The sequence below is a fragment of the Neomonachus schauinslandi genome, chromosome 8 (assembly GCF_002201575.2).
Source record: "Neomonachus schauinslandi chromosome 8, ASM220157v2, whole genome shotgun sequence".
Classification (NCBI taxonomy): domain Eukaryota; kingdom Metazoa; phylum Chordata; class Mammalia; order Carnivora; family Phocidae; genus Neomonachus; species Neomonachus schauinslandi.
The window spans coordinates 113,756,598-113,778,986 of NC_058410.1; the positions used below are offsets into that span (position 1 = coordinate 113,756,598).

General features: G+C 40.4%; 1 protein-coding gene and 1 pseudogene across 2 annotated transcripts in view; one reads left to right on the forward strand and one right to left on the reverse strand.

Annotated features, from left to right (window-relative positions):
• Window positions 1-9,766: 9,766 nt before the first annotated feature.
• LOC110575647 lies at window positions 9,767-22,169 on the reverse strand (annotated as a pseudogene).
• Window positions 22,102-22,389, forward strand: part of SRPK1 (SRSF protein kinase 1) — a 78,851-nt gene continuing 78,563 nt past the window's right edge. The window contains exon 1 of one of the 2 annotated variants that reach the window (XM_021684674.1): window positions 22,102-22,180. In XM_021684674.1, coding sequence (XP_021540349.1) covers window positions 22,168-22,180 — 13 coding nt within the window. In that variant the 5' untranslated portion in view covers window positions 22,102-22,167. The remainder of the gene's footprint in view (window positions 22,181-22,389) is intronic. The other variant, XM_021684673.1, reaches the window with a different exon arrangement.

Consider the following 22,389-nt stretch of genomic DNA (forward strand, 5'->3'; position numbering starts at 1 on the left):
GGTGGCTCAGTTGGTTAAGCGACTGCCTTCAGCTCAGGTCATGATCCTGGAGTCCCGGGATCGAGTCCCGCATCCGTCTCCCTGCTCGGCGGGGAGTCTGCTTCTCCCTCTCCCGCTCCCCCTGCTTGTGTTCCCTCTCTCGCTGTGTCTTTCTCTGTCAAATAAATAAATAAAATCTTTAAAAAAAAAAAAAAAGAAAAGAGAAAGTTCTTTAGGCTGAAGGCAAATTACTGCAGGGGGAAGCTCAGAGCTATAAAAAGGAATGAAGAGCATTGGAAGGGCTATATATGTGGATACATATAAAAGAATATTGCTTGTGATTGTTTAAAGCAATAATAACTATATCATGTGCAGTTTATCACATGTAAAAGTATGCTATATAACTACAAAAATACAAAAGACAAGATGGTAAATGGAGGTAAGCTATTCACAAAGTGGTAAAGAACTAATTTAAGGTAGATTATAATAAGTTAAAGATGCATATTATTATGTCCAGGAAACTATTAAAATAATAATGCAAAAAAGATATAATTAAAAATTAATAGAGAAGAGGGACACCTGGGTGGCTCAGTCAGTTGGGTGTCTCACTCTTGGTTTCTGCTCAGGTCATGATCTCAGGGTCCTGGGATTGAGCCTCATGTCAGGCTCTGTGCTCAGCAGGGAGTCTGCTTGAGGATTCTCTCCCTCTCCCTCTGCACCTCCCCACTCTCACATTCTCTCGAGCACTCTCTCTCTCTAAAAAAAAAAAATAATAAATCTTTTAAAAAATTAATAGAGAAGATAAATGGGATAATAAAAATACTTGATTAATCCAAAGGATCACTGGAATAAGAAAACAAAGAATGTATGGGACAAGAAGAAAAGAAATACCACAATGGTAGTCAAACTCAACTATATCCATAAACTAAATAAACTAAGTATTCTAATTAAGATACAGATTTTTTTGAATGGATACTTTAAAAAACCCAACTATATATATATATATTTATGAGAGACACACTGTAAATATAAATATGCAAATATATACACAGTAGAAGGATCGAAAAAACATAACAAGCAAATAGTAACCAAAAGAAAGCTGGGGTGACAATGTTAATGTCAGACAGAGTATAAGACAGAAACTATTCCTAAAGGTTAAAGGGGGCCATTGCACAGTGATGAAAGATGAAAGGGTCAATGAACAGAACAACATAACAATCCTAATTTTGTGTGCACTTAATAACAGTTTCAAAATACATAAAGCTGGCTCAGTCGGTAGAGCATGTGACTCTTGATCTCCAGATTGTGAGTTCATGCCCCACTTTGGATGTAGAGCTTACTTAAAAATAAAATTAAAAATAAACAAAATATGGGATGCCTGGGTGGCTCAGTCGGTTAAGCATCTGCCTTCAGCTCGGGTCATGATCTCAGGGTCCTGAGATCGAGTCTGACATCCAATATCCAGTTCCTTGCTCAGCAGGGAGCCTGCTTCTCCCTCTGCCTGCCACTCCCCCTGCTTGTGTACTCTCTCTCTCTCTCTCTCTGACAAATAAATAGATAAAATCTTAAAATAAATAAATAAATAAAATATATAAAGCAAAATGACAAAAATAAGAGGAGAAATAGGCAAATCTCAGAGCACAGTTGGAGATTTTTAACACAATTCTCTCAGCACAGAAAGGATTCTGAAGTCCTTGTATTTTTCAGGAAGAGAATAGAGATGGTGATTAACACCATATTTCAGATTAAATATGTATAGCAATATTTTAAGGGTAACCACTAAAATAAAGTATGTAATTTTCTAACCAGTAAAGGGAAAAATGGGGGAGGAGGGACTCAATCAAAAAGGAGGGGAAAAGGAAAAGAGAAAAGAAAGGAGAAAAACATTTTTTAAACAACCAATATGTGAGTGGGACACCAAGAAAAATCTTGAGTTTTGCTATTCTTTTCTTGAGTAAATCTCAAGTTCCCAGCATACGGTAGGTGCTCAGACTATGTTTACTCAGGATGTTAAGCTTATTTATTCATTCATATACCCAATCTTTTTTTCTCTTATTCATCCATGCATGCATGGATCAAACATTCAAGATAGTCCCTGCCCTCAAAGTGTTTCTAATCTGAATGAGAATAAATAGAATAATAAATTACAACACTACAATGTGATATGTACAAACCAAAACTTTTAAAAAAAGAAAGGAGTAGATACAGAGGGAGGAAGGAGGAGAGAGACAGGGTTTTCCAGATTCCCATTCTTTTGGCTGCAGCCCATATTTTATATCACAACACAATACACATACACACATATAACTGAGACAAAAGTTCCAAGAGATAATACTTTCCCTCTTGTTACCTGATATTCTTCAATATTTTCTGTTCTATTTCTCTGAGTGTATGTGTGTTTTAATGGTCATGACCCATCACATTTATTTCATGACTCACTAACTTGATCAAGATCCATGGTTAGAAAAACTGTCCTTGTGGTAGCTAAGCCTGAACTGAGTTCTACTTTGCTGTTTAATTTTAAGGTAGTAAAAATAGGAGCACCTGGGTGGCTCAGTCAGTTAGGTGTCTGCCTTCAGCTTGGGTCATGATCTCAGGGTCCTGGAATAGAGGCCGACCTTAGGCTCCCTGCTCAGTGGGGAGTCTGCTTCTCCCTCTTCCTCTCCCTCTGCCCCTAACCTGGCTCATGCTCACTCTCTCTCAAATAAAATCTTTTTAAAAATTAAAAAAAAAATAAAACTACAATCTAGGGCTATTGTTTTAAACAAATAAAATGATAAAAATAGTTACATAGTTCAAAAAATAAGAACTACTCAAAAAGTTAAGTCAATGAAAAATCTTGCTCCTAGCCCTGTTCCACACTCCCATTCCCAAATTCCTTTTTCCTTACCCCACCCAGATAGCCACTATTATTACTTTCTTTTGTGTGCTTCCAGGTCCTTCTAATATGTCTTTATGCAAAAACAGCAAGTATGGCTATTTTTTATGCAAATAGGTGTAAGTATGAATATTTAAACATACAGTCTTACGTTCCCCTTTTCTTGCCCAAATGGTAATTAAATATGTTGGACAACTTTCTTTTTTTAAAAAAACTATCTTGGAGATTTCTAATATCAATACTGTTCTGAAGGAGGGTTTTTTTGTTTGACTAATTTTTTTGTGCTGGACTTCAGGTCAGTTTTTATTTTAAACAGCTTTATTGAGCCGTAACTGACATACAATAAGTGACACATTTTTTAAGTGCCCAATTTGATGTTTTGACCTGTATATACACCCATGAAACCATCACCACAATCAAGATACGCATATTGGTCACCCCAAAAAACTTCCTCATGCCCATTTGTAAGCCCATGTTCCTGGCCCTCCCCTACCAAGTCTCCACTCCCAGACAACCACTGAACTGCTGTCACCATGCATTGGTTCTTATTTTCTGGACTTTGCATAAATGGAATAATACAATATGTGCTTTTTCTGGCAAGGTGAGTGAGCTGGCTTCTTTCACTCAGCATAATTACTTTAAGATTCATGCATGTTGCCGCATGAACCAAGGATTCATCTCTTTTTATTGTTAGTTTTCCATTGTACAGATAACTCACATTCTGTCTATCCATTCATCTGCTTATGGACATGAGTTGTTTCCAATTGGGGCTATTACAAATAAGGTTGCTATAAACAATAATGCAGAAGTCTTTGTATGAACATATAGTTTCACTTCCCTTAGGAATAGAGTGGCTGAGTCATATGGTAAGTGTGTGATTAACATTTTAAGAATTTTCCAAAATGTTTGTACTATTTTATATTTCCACCAGCAGTGTATGAGAATTCAGTTGCTCCCTATCCTCATCAACACTAGTTACGTTCAGTCTTTTTAATTTAAGACTTTCTAATAGCTATCTAGTTACATCTCACTGTGCTTTTAATTTGCTTTTCTCTAATGACCAATAATGTTGAAAATTCTTTCATATGCTTGTTTTATATTCATGTATCTTTTAGTTTTATTGATTTGCTCTATGGTTTTTCTGTTTTTTATTTCATTGATTTCTACTCTGATCTTTATTTCTTTTCTTTGCTTATTTGGGGTCTCATTTGCCCTTCTTTTATTAGATTCTTTTTTTTTTTGAATATTTTATATATTTATTTGACAGAGAGAGACACAGCGAGAGAGGGAACACAAGCAAGGGGAGTGGGAGAGGGAGAAGCGGGCTTCCCGCGGAGCAGGGAGCCCGATGCGGGGCTTGATCCCAGGACCCCGGGATCATGACCTGAGCCGAAGGCAGACGCCCAACGACTGAGCCACCCAGGCGCCCCCTTTTATTAGATTCTTAATGTGGAAGCTGAGGTCATTGATTTGAGACCTTTCTTCTTTTTAATACTGGTGTTAGAATGCTATGAATTTCCATCGGCATACTGCTTTTGCGACATTCCACAAATTTTAATATGTTATGTTTTTATTCAGTTCAAAATACTTTATGATTTCACTCTTGATTTCTCCTTTGACCCTGGATTATTTAGAAGTATGTTATTTAGTTTCCAGATATTTGGGGGATTTTCTAGATACCTTTGTTTATTTCTAACTTAATTCCTTTGTGGTGAGAGAACATACTTTGCATGTTTTGATTCCTTTAAAATTCTTTGAGACTTGTTCTATGATTCAAAAAAGGTCTATCTTGGCAAATGGTCCAAGTGCACTTAAAAAGAATGTGTATTCTGCTGTTGGTGGGAAGACTATTTTATAAATGTCAATAAGGTCAAGTTGGTTGATGGTGTTGTTCAAATCTTCTAAATCATTACTGATTTCCTGTCCACTTGTTCTATCAATATTAAGAGAGGGGTATTGAAAACTCCAACTACTGGGGCACCTGGCTGGCTCAGTTGGAAGAGCATTTGACTCTTGATCTCAGAGTTGTAAGTTCAAGCCCCACGTTGGATGTAGAGATTACTTAAAGTAATATAAATAAAATCTTAAAAAAAAAAGAAAAAGAAAACTCTGACTATAATTATAGGTTGGTCTATTCCTCTGCATTCTGTTAATTTTGTTTAACATGTATTTTGACGCTCTGTTGTTAGGGGCTTAATATTTAGCTTTGTTTGTTATGTCTTCTTGATGAATGGACCCATTCATTCCTTATGAAATGGCACTCTTTGTGCCTGGTGATATTTTTGCTCTGTAATTTACTTTGTCTAATATTATTATTGCCATTACAGCTTTCTTTAGAATAGTGTTACCATGGTAAATCTTTTCTGTATCCTTATATTTTTAACATATTTGTATATTTAAATTTTTAAAGTGGATTTCTTGTCAGTGGCATATAATTTGGTCTTGTTCTTTTCTCTGTCTGAAAATCTTACATCTTTATTTGGGATATCTAGACTATTTGCATTTAATGTGATTATTGATATGGTTAGGTTTGAGTCTATCATCTTGCTATTTGTTTTTATTTGTATCATTTGTTCTTTTTTTTCCCCATTTTTCCTTTTTTCTGCTTTCTTCTGGATTAAGTGAATATTTTTATTGATTCAATTTTATCCTTTTTGTTGGGCTGTTAGCTACAACTCTTTGTTGGGTTGTTTTAGAAGTTGCCATAGGGTTTATAGTATGCATATTTAACTTATCACAGTCTACCTTCAAGTAATACTGTGACTTCATCTATAAGAACCTTACAACTATGTACTTCCATATCTTCCCTTCCAGGCTTCGTGCATTTTACTTCCATGTATGTTAGAAGCCCCCAAATATATTGCTATTATTTTTACTTTAAACAGTCACTTATCTTTAAGAAGATTTAAATAAGAAAAAAAAAAATTACCATTTACCCACATTGCATTCTATTGTTCTTCATTCCTAAGTATAGATCCATATTTCCACCTGGAATTGTTTTTCTTCTGCTTGAAGGATTTCCTTGAACACTTCTTGTCATGCAGGTCTTTCAGATTTTTTATGTCCGAAGAAGTCTGCATTTCATCTTTGTGGTTGAAAGACAGTGTTACTAAGTAGAACCTAGGTTTGACAGTATTTTAAAGAGGTTGTTCCACTCTTTTGTGGCTTGAATGGTTTCTAAAGAGAAATCTGCTGTCATCTTTTCCTTGTTTCCCTGTATTTAATGTGTCTTTGTCTCCCACTGCTTTTAAGATTTGTTCTTTTGTTTGTTTGTTTTCAAGGACTACCAGAACTTTTATTTTTGCTTTGTTTTATTAAGGATTTGTTCTTTATTGCTGGTTTTAAGCAATTTGATTATAATGTGCTTTGGAATAGTTTTTATGTTCTTTTTTTTTAAAGATTTTATTTTTAAGTAATCTCTACACCCACTGTGGGCTTAAACTCACATCGCAGAGATCAAGAGTCACATGCTCTACTAACTGAGCCAGCCAGGCATCCCTGGTGTAGTTTTCTTCATGTTTTTTTCTGCTTGTGGTTCATTGAGCTTCAGGGATCTTTTGGTTTATAGTTTTCATCAAATTTATAAAATTTTTGCCATTCTTCTTCAAATATTTACTGTCCCTCTCCCTTCTCCAGGAATTCCACTAACATGTGTTATTAGTCCACTTGAAGTCATCCTATAACAAACTGATACTCTGGATTTCTGGTTTTGGTTTTCCCCTTTTCTATTTATTTTCTTTATTCTTTCTTTCTGTGTTTCATTTTGGATAGCTTCTGTAGTTATATCTTTGGGTTCACAGTTTTTTTTTTTTCTTCTTCTACAATGTTTACTCAGCTGTTAATCCCATACAGCAAATTTTTTCATCTCAGATATTGTTGTTTTCTTTTCTAGAATTTCAATGTTGGTCTTTTTCATATCTTCCACATCTCTACTTAACATATTTAACATTTCCTCTAGTGTCTTAAGCATACTGAATATAGTTATAGTTGTTTTTGTGTTCTTTTCTACTAATCCTATCAAGGAACTTTCTGGTTTGGTGTCAGTTGGTTGATTTTCCTTCTCATTAAGGGTCATATTTTTCTGCCTCTTTGCATATGAATTAACTTTTATTGGATAGTGGACTAATCATGTTAGATATTGTAAATTTTACCTTTGGGGACATGAGATGTAATTGTATTCCTCTAAATATTCTTGAGCTTTGTTCTGGGATATGGTTAAATGACTCAGAAACATTTTGATCACTTTAAGTATTACTTATTTATGCTTTGTTAGGTGAGACCAGAGCAGCATTTAGTCTAGGGCTAATTTTCCCCCTAATATGAGACAAAGTCTTTCTAAATATACCCAATGCTCTGAACATCGGATTTAACATAGTCAAAGGAGCCCTGTGCTTTAATTAATTTCTGTTATTTTATAAATCTGCAGATGGAGACTTTTTTGAGCTCACAATATAAGTTTGTTAAAATAAAGTTTTTCATTATAAGCATAATACTTTTATTTTATTTTTAAAAAGATTTTATTTGTTTATTTGACAGAGAGAGACACAGTGAGAGAGGGAACACAAGCAGGGGGAGTGGGAGAGGGAGAAGCAGGCTTCCCGTGGAGCAGGGAGCCCGATGTGGGGCTTGATCCCAGGACCCTGGGATCATGACCTGAGTCGAAGGCAGACACTTAATGACTGAGCCACCCAGGTGCCCCCATATAATACTTACTTTTAAACAAAAATCTACAAAATACTGAAAAGCAGGAAAAAAAAATCCTTTGGACTTCTACTCCCTAGAGATAAATTCTGTTAACATTCCGGGGTGCTTCCTTTGCTTTACTAGAGAGCTTGGGCATTCTCATGGTAATGGAAGGATTCTCCCCTCCCAAAGTTATAGAACTTTCTAAAATCTCAGCAAATTAGGGAGTACTTTGATTAAATCTAAAAGAGAATAACCCATGCTAACATGCATTTCTTGTTCTCAGGTTGGCTGATTGATAAACAACCTGGGAAGTGCTGCTGGCTACCCACACCTGGCCCCAGCCCTCCAGGCAGCTCCCAGGCCTGCAAGTTTGTTTCTAGCTCCCTTTCTTCAGATTTAATAAGCTCAAGGAACTACCAGCCAGTAGACAGACACTATGACCATGACCATTCTCTGACTCGCTTTTTTAGGAAGCCTTGGGTCATGTCTGCCCCTCCAGTCTCAGGGCAAGTTGTCCTGGGCCAACCAGGGATGTCAGCAGTTTATCTCCAGATTTTTTTCACTTAGGGAACATTTGAGTGCTTGCCAATTGCTGAGCCTTATGCTTGTCTGGGTTTTTACAGAATGACTCTCTGCTCTGGAGGAAATCATAGGCGAAAGGAGAAGACAGCATATAACCCAAGGACTGTAACGCTAGATACTCTCATACCGTGTTTGAAATTGCTGCTGGGCAAAGCATGAGGCAGGACTCTAAGTCGCCCTCTGCTGGGAGCATCGGGAAAGAATTTTAGTTTGGGCCGGTTGGTTGGTTTCTGTTTTTTACAAGAACACCAAGCATACTTCACTGGTACAAAAGTACAGCCATTACAAGGCCCATTAAGTAGGAACATACATTAGCAGTGGTAGAGTTAGTGTTATATACAAATACAGCTTTTCTCTTTTGTAGCCTTGGCAATAACCATAGGGATGTAAAATAACATTTTGCAGCAGCAAGTTAGGAAACTGAGGAGCACCCACCAGTGGTTTTGAGCACATTAACAAAAACACACAAGAATGCATTCAACAACTTCAGTGAAAAATGTCTAGGACAGAACTGTAAATTCAATTCAGTACTAAGAAGCAAACACTAGAACTCGGTATTACTTCCAAAATAGCTCACTCAAGTAGTATTGCATACTGTTCTAAGTGACAAAAATGTGCTATGTAAACTAATTTACAGATACAATGACTATACAGTACCTTTTTTTTTTAAAGATTTTATTTATTTATTTGACAGAGAGAGCGATAATGAGAGCAGGAACACAAGCAGGGGAAATGGGAGAGGGAGAAGCAGGCTTCCCGCCGAGCAGGGAGCCCGATGCGGGACTCCATCCCAGGGCCCTGGGATCATGACCTGAGCTGAAGGCAGACGCTTAACGACTGAGCCACCCAGGCACCCCTATACAGTACCTTTTAAATCTGCAATTTAGGTTTCAGATTTTCCATGAAAAATTAACTGTACTGAAATTCTATAGATTGTACTTAAGCAACTCAGCTATGAGAGTTTACAAGCAAAGAGAAATACTGCCATCCAGATTATTAATTACAGTTTAACAATAACCTCAACATCAGCGGCCACTGTCGTTACTATTATCTGACTTGTTTGGGCATCTTCTAGTCTCACTTCCTTCATGGTTCACAAACTCATCATGGGAATAGGAGCTCAGCATGGGAATCCATGATTAGACTGCACATGTCAACTTAAAAGTCATACACAGGGAGCACCTGGGTGGTACAGTCAATTGATCGTCTGACTCTCGATTTGGCTCAGATCATGATCCCTGAGTCGGGCTCTGTGCTGAGTCGGGCTCTGTGCTCAACGCAGAGTCTGCTTGTCCCTCTCCCTCTGTTCCTATCCCCCACTCCCAATCGCTCTCTCTCTCTCATAAATAAATACAATCTTAAAAAAAAAAATCACACACAGGATTACATTGCAGCAGCTATTCCAAATGTCTGGGTTTTTTGTGTGTTTTGTTGCTGTTGTTTAGTTTTTATTTCATAATCATAAACTTAACTCTATAATCCAGCTAGACTTGGAGGGAAGTAAGGAAAATATGGAACCCATAGAACTGCAGTGAGAGCACAAAGATTATAGGATATTTCAAGCAGATGGGGGTGAAGGGTGCTCTCCTGAGCTATAGAAGGAATGGTCTGGTAGTTCAGAGAAAACACAAGTCAAATGTATTAGATTTGTCCACAGTCTGCAATGGTGATCTTCTTGCTGGTCTTGCCATTCCTGGACCCAAAGCTCTCCATGGCTTCCACAATATTCATGCCCTCTTCCACCTTGCCAAAGATCACACACCTGCCATCCAACCACTCAGTGTTGGCAGTGCAGATGAAAAACTGGGAAGCGTTTGTATGGGGTCCAGCATTTGCCATGGACAAGATGCCAGGACCAATGTGCTTTGGGATGAAATTCTCATCATCAAATTTTCCCCCATATATGGACTCACTGCCAGTGATGGCACGTGAAGTCACCACCCTGGCACGTAAATCCCAGAATAATCCTGTGAAAGCAGGAAACTTTATAACCAAATCCTTTCTCCCCAGTGCTCAGAGCATGAAAGTTCTCTGCTGTCTTTGGAACTTTGTCCCCCGACAGCTCAAAGGAGACAGGGCCCAAGGGCTCGCCCTCACCAGTGATGTCAAGGAACCATGGTGGGGTTGACGGAGGCCGGCTGGTGTGGGTGGCTCCGGGGCAGTAGCGTCTACAGGGCCCCAAACGTCTCTTTTAAGTTAAAGCACTCATTACACTCATTAATACCTAATCTATCAATAAAATTTTACTACCAACCTTTTAAATCTGGAATTTTAGAACTATTATTTATAAAACCTGGTTTATAAACAGTACCTTTTGCAGAAGAGACAAGGAGACTGAATATAAACTATATCAACACGTAAGGGAACGCCACTATGCCCTTGTGGCCAGAAAATTGCATTTTTTTTCTAAAAGGAAGATAGTCATTAATTTTTGGACTTTCAATTCTTAATTTATGGAACTACAAGCATCGCTGCTTTCAGAAGTTTATAGAAAGATTCTTTAAAAAAAACTTAAACATTAAAGTTGAAATACTCATCCAATCTTAGTAATTCACTCTTCGGTAAGAAATAGAATTCTTCATAGCAAATGCCCCAGAGTTGTCTCACTCGATTACCAAAGACGTTAAAAACCAAACTGTTAGTTAAATCGGCAAAATATTTTTGTAGCCTTACCGAACACCTGTACCCGTAGTTTTATTCTCTGTATTCTCTTTTTAAATCTTTTTTTTTTAAGATTTTGTTTATTTATTTGAGAGAGAGAGAATGAGAGAGAGTACATGAGAGGGGGGAGGGTCAGAGGGAGAAGCAGGCTCCCCGCCGAGCAGGGAGCCCGATGCGGGACTCGATCCCGGGACTCCAGGATCATGACCTGAGCGAAAGTCAGTCGCCCAACCGACTGAGCCACCCAGGCACCCCTATTCTCTGTATTCTCAATAGGCACCACACTTATGTAAGTAACCGCAGATCACATCTGACAGATACTAACACCAAGCTTATATATTGTACTGAAAAAAGCCTAAAGGGACATGTGTGCTTATTATAGGTGGACTCTCCGATGCACATAAAAGCAGATCTAGTTAATGCCCTTTGAGAACAGAAGAGTTCTCTCTTAACTTTTTGTTTATAATGATACCTTTTTTTTTTTAAGATTTATTTATTTAAGAGCAAGCGCAAGCAGGGGAGGGGCACAGAGAGGGAGAGAGAATCCCCAGCAGACACCACACTCAGCTCAGAGCCTGACGTGGGGCTCAATCTCAGCACCCTGAGATCAGAACCTGAGCCAAAACCAAGAGTCTGACACCCAACCGACCAGGCCCCCCAGGCACCCCATGTAATGATATTCTTTTTAAAAATTCTGTAACATTGATGGTAAAGGAAGTCCATCAATTCCATTTCATGTAGTGCATCTGCAGATTACTGCATGGCAGATACATTGCAGGCTAAAAGGGAAATTCCTGTGATATGGGAAGCAGTGGTTCAAAACACATGCAAGAACTGGGATCGTTTTAATGTTCCAAAAGTCCTGTTACAGCGGAGGAGTGAAATACACACAGGTCATGAACATCAAAACTAAGGTTGTGGTTCAGCTGTTCGGTTTGGGCATGCAGGGATCCGGTGTAGGGACGGAAGCTTACAGAGAAGAGGTAGTCCTCTTGTGCAGAGTCCCTGAGCAAAAATACGCCTGCAGCTGTCCCTTCAAGAAGGGCTTCCGCTTTGTAACGGCCCATCACTCCCCAGTAACAGGGATCACCTGTAATCTGAAGCAAGTCCGACATGAGGCAGTGTATGTAATCAATCTGTGGATAGACTTCCCAAGCTCCCAGTAGGTTAACGTGGGCACAGGTGCCTCCAGATACCTGACGTTGTTTCTGCCTACATGACCGCAAAACAGGGTGGTTGTGTCCTCTTCTGAGTCACAATTAGCTTGTGAAATGGCAAAATTGTCCCCACTTATTTCAGGCATTCCATGAACTAACTTTGGTCCCAGTTAATATATCGAACTAATCTGTGCAATGGCTTCACCGTATGTATTTGGGCATTGGGAGGGGTGTCAACCCCTTCTGTAATATTAGGCACCTTCTCTCTCTAAGCTTATCTTTATCCTCTGTAGAAGCCAAATATGGATCAAATGTTTCAAATAATGTTGAATGTGGTTTCATAGAGCCTTCATGCTACGTAATCAAATGCCATTTTGGAGCTAAATCTGAGCCGGCAGATTAATTCAGACAGGTGTATTTTTCTTTTACTAGAAAAGAAGGGCTTAAACTATGGAAAGAGCCAAGATGTCCATCAACAGATGAATGGATAAAGAAGATGTGGTGTATATATATATATATATATATATATATATATATATATATATATATATACAGTGGAATATTATGCAGCCATAAAAAAAGAAATCTTGCCATTTGCAACGACATGGATGGAACTAGAGAGTATTATGCGAAGCAAAATAAGTCAATCAGAGAAAGACAAGTATCATATGATCTGATATGAGGAATTTGAGAAACAAGACAGAGGATCATAGGGGAAGGGAAGAAAAAATGAAACAAGATGAAACCAGAGAGTGAGACAAACCATAAGAGACTCTTAATCTCAGGAAATAAACTGAGGGTTGCTGGAGTGGTGGGGGGTGGGAGGGATGAGGTGGCTGGGTGATGGACATTGGGGAGGGTATGTGCTATGGTGAGTGCTGTGAATTGTGTAAGACTGTTGAATCACAGACCTGTACCTCTGAAACAAAAATACATTATATGTTAAAAAAAAAAAAAGATAGTAGGAAGGGAAAAATGAAGGGGGGAATCGGAGGGGGAGATGAACCATGAGAGACTATGGACTCTGAGAAACAAACTGAGGGTTTTAGAGGGGAGGGGGGTGGGGGGATGGGTTAGCCTGGTGATGGGTATTAAGGAGGGCATGTATTGCATGGAGCACTGGGTATTATACGAAAACAATGAATCATGGAACACTACATCAAAAACTAATGATGTAATATATGGTGACTAACATAACATAATAAAATAAAATTAAAAAAAGAAAAAGAAAAGAAGGGCTTTAACTACGTGTTGTAAATTCTCATGGAAAAACACAAGCCCATAGTATCTGGCAACTTTTGCCCCGAGACTGAATTCCTTTCAGGGGTCCAAACAAAGGGACATATTGAAATACTGGTGTCTGGATTGAGAAAGTAAATAACTTGAATGACTTGAATGAACACATCTTTTTGCAAGTCAGATGGTTTCCCATTATTTGATTTTGACAAAATTGAATAAGGACCTCCTGGAATCATCAGTTGATAAATGATTACAATAATCCGAGAATTATATTACTATAGCAAAACCCTTTCTATTCCCATCTACTTGTTTTATATGGGCCAGTTTTCTTGGCCACTACTAAAAAAAATAGAAATGGAATGACACAGGACTCTGAGAAAAATCACCTACCATTCTACTGAGATGCATTTGCAATAAAATTTCATTTATCAAAAAATGATGCTATACATTATTTTGATTAATCCTGCAATAAGAATACTTGTAACAACAGGTAAGAAAGTTTTTAGAAGATTATGATCTCAGGAAATGTTTTTTTTTAAGATTTTATTTATTTATTTGCAGAGAGAGACACAGTGAGAGAGGGAACACAAGCAGGGGGAGCGGGAGAGGGAGAAGCAGGCTTCCCACTGGGACCCTGGGATCACCACCTGAGCCGAAGGCAGACGCTTCATGACCGAGCCACCCAGGCACCCAGAAAATGTTTTTAAATTAAATATCGGGGTGCCTGGGTGGCTCAGTAGGTCAAGTGTCCAACTCTTGGTTTCAGGTCAGGTCATGATCGCAAGGTTGTGGGATCAATCCTGCATCGGGCTCTGCACTCAGCGCAGAGTCTGCTTCAGATTCTCTCTTCCTCTCCCTCTCGCTCATGCTCTCTCTCTCTCTCAAATAAATAAATAAAATATTAAAAAAAATTTTTAAATTAAATTTCAATGTAAACGCACATTTATGTGGTAGAGAAGTATGATAGGATGATCAATAAAGACTTTTTTTCTCCATTGTAAATCATTTGGATTTTATTTCCAATTCCAGTACTTTGCAGTTATTTTCTTGCCCAGGTGAGATTTTATTCCTGTTTCATACCTCCTTTTTTTAAATTTAAATTCAATTAATTAACATATAGTTTTTTATTAGTTTAAGAAGTGGAGTTCAGTGATTCATCAGTCTTATATAATACCCAGTGTTCATTACATCACGTGCCCTCCTTAATGCCTATCACCCAGTTGCCCCATCCTCCCACCCACCACCCCTCCAGCAACCCAGTTTGTTCCTTATAGCTAAGAGTCTCTTATGGTTTGTGTCCCTCTCTGATTTCATCTTGTTTTATTTTTCCCTCCCTTCCCCTATGATCCTCGGCCTTGTTTCTTAAATTCTGCCTATGAGTGATATCATATGATAATTGTTTCTCTGATTGACTTATTTCACTTGGCATAATACCCTCTAGTTCCAGCCACATCATTGCAAACGGCAAGATTTCATTTTTTTGATGGCTGAGTAGTATATACCATTGTATATATATATACCACATCTTCTTTATCCATTCACCTGTAATGGACATCTGGGCTCTTTCCATAGTTTGGCTATTGTGGACATTGCTGCTATAAACATTGGGGTGCAGGTACCCCTTCGGATTACTGCATTTGTATCTTTGGGGTAAATACCCAGTAGTGCAATTGCTGGGTCATAGGGTAGCTCGATTTTCAACTTTCAGTAAAGACTTTAAAGCATAACATTATATCACTTGAGGATAAATTTCTGTGACAGTAAAATGGACTAGAAACACAAGTTCAAGGAGAAAAAGGAGTAATGTAAACTTTCATGTAGTTAACAAAGTGATTTTAGTTTTTTTTTACATATATTAATGGATGATAGTGGGTATCAAATTGGCATTCGAAGCTGATGTAACACTTTTATTTCAAAGTGTCAATTTCCTTCCCAGTTTGTGTGCTTTTATTTAATTTTCTTGCCTAGTGACCCTGGCTGGTATTTCCAGTACACTACTGAATAGAAGCAGTGAGAATGGACATCCTTGTCTTATCCCTGATTTAGGGGGAAGGCATTCAATCTCTTACCATTAAATATGATGTTAGCTGTCGGGTTTTCATAGATGCCCTTTGTCAGATTGATGAAGTACACGTTTGCTTCTAGTTCGTCGAATGTTTTGCACGGCGGTAGTTTAAAAGTTATTTTAACAGGTAAGGGAGCAAAATGTTGGAAGTTTCAAGTTCAAGCTCCTTAGATGCTCTAGCCCTGCTATAGTCCAGCACATAGAAGAGGCCCAACAAACACATGAGGAGCCAACTCTCTCCCATCCACCCCCTTGCATTTCATTCTCCAGTGGTTCTGTGGTGTCTATGCCCTCCCCCACCCCACTCCCCAGTACCATGCTGTCTTATCTGGCTGGCGTTTCCTTTCCACTCTCTTCTATTCCCAGCTCCCACGTCTTCATGCTTCCCAACGCTGTCCAGGTGTCATCTCATTCAGGAGAGACATCCTTCCTCAGATCCTGAGCTAAGTGGGCCTCTTTTTTGTGCTCCCGTGGTACCTTGCGCTTCTACCATTATGCGCTGTGTGAACTATTTATCTACATGTCCATCCCCCACTAAACGAGATAGGTGATATGGTGTGTGGCCAAGAGTGTGGATTCAAGAGTCCGATGGCCGGGATTCAAAACCCTGCCTCTTACTAGCTTGGGTGACCTTGGTTGTGCCTCTGTTTCCTCATCTGTCAGAGATGATGATAATAGCACCAATTTGGTAGTGTTGTTTGACAGCTGAGGGACAACAGTGTCTAGTAAACAGTAATTATTATATGAGTTAGCTATTAAGTCCCATAAGGCAAAGCGTTGGTTTTTTCCCTCCTCTGCTTCTCACAGCCCTGGCCTGCAGCTGGACGCTCAATAAATGTTTGTCACGAGGGTGAGCATGGTGGAAAGTATCTGAAAGAAGGAAAAGTAAAATGGATTCAACATTGCGCAGCAGGTAGAAATCAGAATTCAAGTGCATAAGCCATTTCTATGTATTTCCTACCACTGTTTTTGCTCTGACCCTAAGATTGCCAAGCTGGAGAAATTAAATCCCTGACATTATGTATTTCCTCTACCTGGGGTCCCATGAGAGCCGGGGAGGTTTATGCACTGCTCAGAAAATAGGGAAAATACTTTTGATCTTCAGTCCATTATTTTTCTTGTCCAAGTCTGCACAGCCCCTTGAACATATTTAGTATAGCAGAGCATCTTGGCCTGGCCTCCACCTCATGAAGTTTATAATTTGCCTTAAAATATTTTGGGATTCCCCCCTGGAATCAAGGTAAGATTGATCCTCTAGATCATTCTACAGATAGATCCTCTAGGTGAGGATGTTCTTCTGGTACTTACAGAACCTTAGAGAGGATTCGATGTGTCCTTGTTTTGGCAACTCATCTAGGGGGGATGTGCTATGAACTTTTTAAACCATTCCCCTAGTGTTGGGCTCCTGTGGGTTTTTTTTTTTTTTAAATTGGCATTTTTCAAGAAACGAATCCACCTTTTCCAAAATAAAATACTTGGGCATATTAAAACTTCTGGCAAAGACCGGATAACATCTGTAGGTGCTCGTTACTTATACTTACACCCAGGTGCAGCTTGCACTCTAATCTGTGATTCCTGTGCCAAGAGGGGCTTGCGAACATTCTAATCGGAAGGTGGCTTTGACAAAGGGGTTCAGAGTCATTGATTACCGCAAATTCTGCCAACGGCCACTTTTTTTTTTTTTAAATAACATCCATTACACAAATTAATAGGCAACTCATTTCACGAGTTTCTGATGACACCTCGTGTTGATCAGGATTGGAACAGCATAACGAATTATAAAGGAGACTCCGTCTCTGGTTCCCTGATGCTGACTCTGTGGGTGACGGAGTCCTGCCTCTGTGATCTGTTACCCCACCTTGAGTAAAGCAGTAAAGCATTCACGCAGTGGCCAGAGTATCCAAAAGGACAGAGAGACCTCAAAGAACTTACAGAGTCATAGGAGTTGTTTTGTGCCCGCCTGCTAATGAATGCTTAACAAAGGTTGTTGGGGGGGGGAGGGCAGATTTTAGTCTGCAACATTTTTCTTCATATTCTGGGAGTGAGGATGCGGAGCAGGCAACTCCTCATCGCTTCAAACTTCTCTGGCGGGTATGGTTACCAACAAAAAAGAACGCAGAGTTGGACATGATCAGCTCATTTCAGTTTGCAACATCTTGCTGTCTCCCCGAGCACTTGAAGGGAGCAGAGCAAGGGCTCTACCTGCCTCTGGAACCACCAACTTCTGTCACCTCCTCATTGCTAGAGAATCTCCTCTCCCCTCCAACTTTCCTGCTGTGGGCAGAGCACCTAAAAGGACAGAGTTGAGACCTCAAAGAACTTACTTAGTTTCCCATTCCACCAAGTCAAGGTTTTTATTCTTTTCCCTATCCTCCCCAACCCTTCACTCCAGCACAATTTCCTTGTGAAGCTTAACCTTTTATAGAAAGAAAAAAGAAAAAGCCAGAAAGGGGGTTATCTCCGAGCAGCTTCTGTTCTCAAGCCTCTGCAGGGGCCAGGGAGGCCAAAAGGCTGACTTACTTGCTTGGAAAGTGCTAGCCACTTTGGGTGTATCCTCTAGACTGCCCAGACAGGCTGTGCTGGATATTCTGTTTGCCCCTCCAGATGAGCCCTCCACCCTTCTCCACCCTCTCTGTGCCCTGGGAGGCTGGCTTGCACGGACTGCATCACCCAGGCACTCTTGCCTTCTAACTTCCAGTTGGTTCAGTCAGTGGGAGGTGCTAGCCTGAGAGGATGAGGAGTAAGAAGTTGGGCATTGAATGCCCTGCTGGGCAGTGGTTATCCTTTTACCAAAGGGTACAGCTGCCCTCCGGCAGATCTTTCTTATCACTACAATTCTGATATGGGTTGAATTGTGTCCCCCCCAAAAAGAAGATATATTGGCATCTTAACCCCCAGTACCTCAGAAAGTGATCTTATTTGGAGATGGGATCTTTACAGAGGTTAAAGTTAAAGAGGAGTTGGAAGTTAAGAGATCATTAGAATAAGTCCTAATCCAGTGTGACTGATGTCCTTATGAAAAGGGGAAATTTAGACACAGACTGAGACACACATAGAAGGAAGAAAATATAAAGAGACACAGAATCCTCTACAAGCCAAGGATAGAGGACAGATCCTTCCCTCAGAGTCCCCAGAAGGAACCAACCCTGCTGACACCTGGATTTCTAGCCTCCAGAACGATGAGACAATATATTTTTGTTAAGCACCCAATTTGTGGTACTTTGTTATGGCAGCCCTAAGCAGACTAATATATAAGGGATTATTGGGTTCTGGTTAACACCTCCACCCCTTGTCCCTTCAGGCCTAGGGGTGGTGAAGACTCCCACTGTTGCTAGTCCTCGGATGCCTCACCATTCCCTCTTGGTTTCCCTTAACCCTACCCACACCTCAATCCTTTCATTCAATTCTCTTCAATTCTTCTGTTGAACGTGCCATGTGATTCCTGAAACTCCAGCCTAGAACATAATTATTTTCCCAATATACTTCACAAAACTATATAAAATTCTGTCGGGGTTCTCCAATTATGCAGACATCTACTGGGAATCTGCAAAATTAAGCATCTGATATATTTTCACTTTGTTCTGTTGTCCACTTCATCTCACAAGACAAAGGGGAAGCTATAAAGGGAAATGATATTTTGAATTTAATTCAGATCAACACTTTGGACAAACTGTAGGAGTTTGTGGTAACCAAAGTAGGGAATGTTGGGTTTGATGAAATGTGTGTCCTAAACTCTAGGTGATCACATTTCAAAAACTTCAAAGAAGCATTAGGGAAGATCCCAGGGAAGTCTTAATAAATTAGCTCACGGGGAATGGGATGTTTTCAGAAATTAAATTCTGACACTGCTCCTGAACAGTTCTCCGAATAATTCTACTTTTAAAAGAATTTGAGAAACACAGTTGTGCAAAAGGGGTATGCATGCAAGAATGCTGCCACTTGAAGAGGAAGGGTGAAATCCAGAATAGGACAAGCCCTGTGAAATTGGGGATGAGAGCGTGGGGAGAGATTTTTAAAGTTACATTTAAAGCAAGAAGCACAAAAAAGGCACAGGCTTTTTTTTTTTTTAATTTTTTCAAGTTTTTTTTTTTTTTTTAATTCCAGTTCATTAACATACAGTGTTATATCAGTTTCAGGTGTAGAATTCAGTGGTTCATCACTTACATACAACACCCAGTGCTCTTCACAAGTGCCCTTCTTATTACCCATCACCCACCTAATCCATCCCCCTGCCCACCTCCCCTTCAGTAACCTTGTTTGTTCTCTATAGTTAAGAGTCTGTTTCCTGGTTTGCCTTTCTTTTTTTTCCCCCTATGTTCATCTGTTTTGTTTCTTAAACGCATAGGCTTTAGGGCGCCTGGGTGGCTCAGTTGGTTAAGCGACTGCCTTCGGCTCAGGTCATGATCCTGGAGTCCCTGGATCGAGTCCCGCATCGGGCTCCCTGCTCGGCAGGGAGTCTGCTTCTCCCTCTGACCCTCCTCCCTCTCATGCTCTCTGTATCTCATTCTCTCTGTCTCAAATAAATAAATAAAATCTTTAAAAAAAAAAAAAAAACGCATAGGCTTTAGAAAGGGGGGAAACAAACTAGCTCATATGAACAACTATACAGATTTTAGAAAAAGTGTGGAGAACTGAACATGCTGAGAGAATGGGGGGGAAAAAAGGGAGAAAGGGTCAATTCAGGGAACTCAATCCAGTGAACTTGACATTGACTCTGGAAAAATTCTCAAATGAGTTATTAAACAGTAAGCTCTTAGAGAAAGAAGCAGTATCAGTCAGAGCCAGAATAGGTGTGACAAAATCATGCTAAGTTAAATTTATTTCCTTCTTGATGAATCTGCAGTAACCCATTTGGGTGTTAGCACAGCTTCACGTTGTCCCACTGTGTTTTCTCTCTCTCGTCCAGAATTTCTCATAAACTGCACATCATTTATTCTTTGATCAGACAATATTTAAGCACCTCCTAAGTGCTGGATACTATGCTAGGCACTGAGGACACCTCAAGGAAAATCCAAACAGGGTCCCTACCCTCATAGAGTTTACTTTCTGGTGGAAGAGTACTTTGCCAATTCTGGGACTTTCATCAGCCACCACAGCTCTCCTGTCTTTTCTAAATCACGCGAGGTTTTCCTGAGCTAGTAGAATCCTCAGGCTCCAGGGCCTCACTATCTGTCCCAACTCTCCTTTTGTTCTCACGTAGAGTGGGGAGGAAACTGGGACGCAGTTTTCCTTGGCCAACAGGTGCTGTCCTCTTTTGCAATATGTCCAGAAATGCTATCATTCAGGTTCCATGCAACAGATATTAATTATCTAAATATCAAATTTGGCCAACCTGCATTTCTAGCCTCAGGTTCCACTGGATCCACTTCAGTCATTACCAGCTCCGCCCCCACCCTTAAGTTTCCAAATCTGTGCCTTTTCGCTCAACTGATTTTCTCATTCAGGAATGCCTAACATCTCTTTCTCCACCTATGGGAACCCTACACATTTCCCAAGACCCAGTTCAAAAGCTGCCTCCTCCCTGGCTGAATTTAATTACTTACTTTGCTCAATAAAATCCCGCCCAATCCCCCATGCTGCACGTGTGCAGTATACTATTATACTTTCATTTTCCTTTCTTAGTCAATTAATTACTTGTCTGTCTTCCCCATAGAGTTTAACTTATTTTAGGGAAAGGGTCTTCAAAGCTTACACCCTGTTCAGCTTTAGTACTTTACAACAGGGGTTGGCAAACTAAGGCCTGAGCCAAGAATGATTGAAATAGCTGAAAAAGATCAACAGAAGAATAGTATTTCATGACACGTGAAAATTACATGAAATGCAAATTTCAGGGGCCATAAATAAAGCTTTATTGGAACACAACCCCTATTTTCTATTTTCCTTTTGAGCTCCAGGGGCAGAGCTGAAGAGCTGAGAGAAATCTTATGGCCCACAAGCCTTAATGTTTACTATATGGCCCTTTACATAAAAACTTTGCTAACCTTGCTTTACAATATGGGTTTGATGATTGAATCATTGGATCAGGACACCCAAGGTTGGGTACACATACACTCCAACTTTTAGTTTCTTTGTATAGTGGAAGTAATATTTTGCTTTAAGTTGTCATAAATATCAAATGAGATAATGCACTTCGAAAAGTATAAAAACATCCTACAAGACAACTATATTTATCACGTAATGAAAAGATGATAAAGTGGTAAAATGAAAATACACTGTTTTTATTCTCCCCCTTCCTTCCTTTAGAGCCTTCATATAAACGTGAAATTTTAAGAGAAAATTCAGTTATAAGGTTTTTTTAAAAAATTGTTTCATTTATTTAAGGTTTTCACTTTTAGAGTGAGGATAAGGTCACAGGCTCCTTCTTTCCAGGCTTTCTTTTGTGCTGCTCCAACTTTCTTTTCTTTCTCACTTGTAATTTTCCCCGCCCGCCCTCATTTTCTTTCTATAGTATCTGAACTGACCCCCACAAGAGCTCAGCAAAGAAACTAGGACATGCCTGATTAAATCCACTTTACAGACCAGGAAACTGAGGCGGGCTCCTGTTGGCTGCGGAGCACTGACTCAGCACACAGGGAACCCTCAAAGCCACGCTCTTCTCCTTTCCTTAGGCGCAAGAGCCCTGCAGAAAGAACGAACCTGACCGCGCCAGGCTTCCAAGCTGGTTCTCAGCACTTCTTTAGCATTCACACTCGGCGTTCTTTCCTCCTCCCATCCCCCGATTCTATACTGCCCCCCCCTCTCCTGGCGAGCAGGTGGTAGGCTCCGCGCTCAACGCGCAGGCGCGCGCCGTCGTGGGGCGGGGGCGGGGGCGGGGCGGGAACTGGGGGGCGGGGTGTGCGCGGGCTTGGTTTTGGGCCGCGGCGTGCGCGGGAGTCACCGCCAGTCGAGTGCGCAGGCGCCTGGCGGTTACCGGTCTCGCCATGGAGCGGAAAGGTGAGCGGTGGAGCGGCCTCCGCCACGAGGGGCAACGGCCGGCGGGGCGAGGCCCGGGTCAGCGCTGGAGCTTCGCCTAACCGCCGCAGTCCGGTCTCCGGGCGTCCGGCGCCCCCCCCTCTGAGGTGGCGCCGCCCCTCACCCCCCGCCTCTGGGCTGCGGGTCCGCGCCCCTCAGCCCGGGCGTCCTTCCGCGCCGGCAGTCATCGC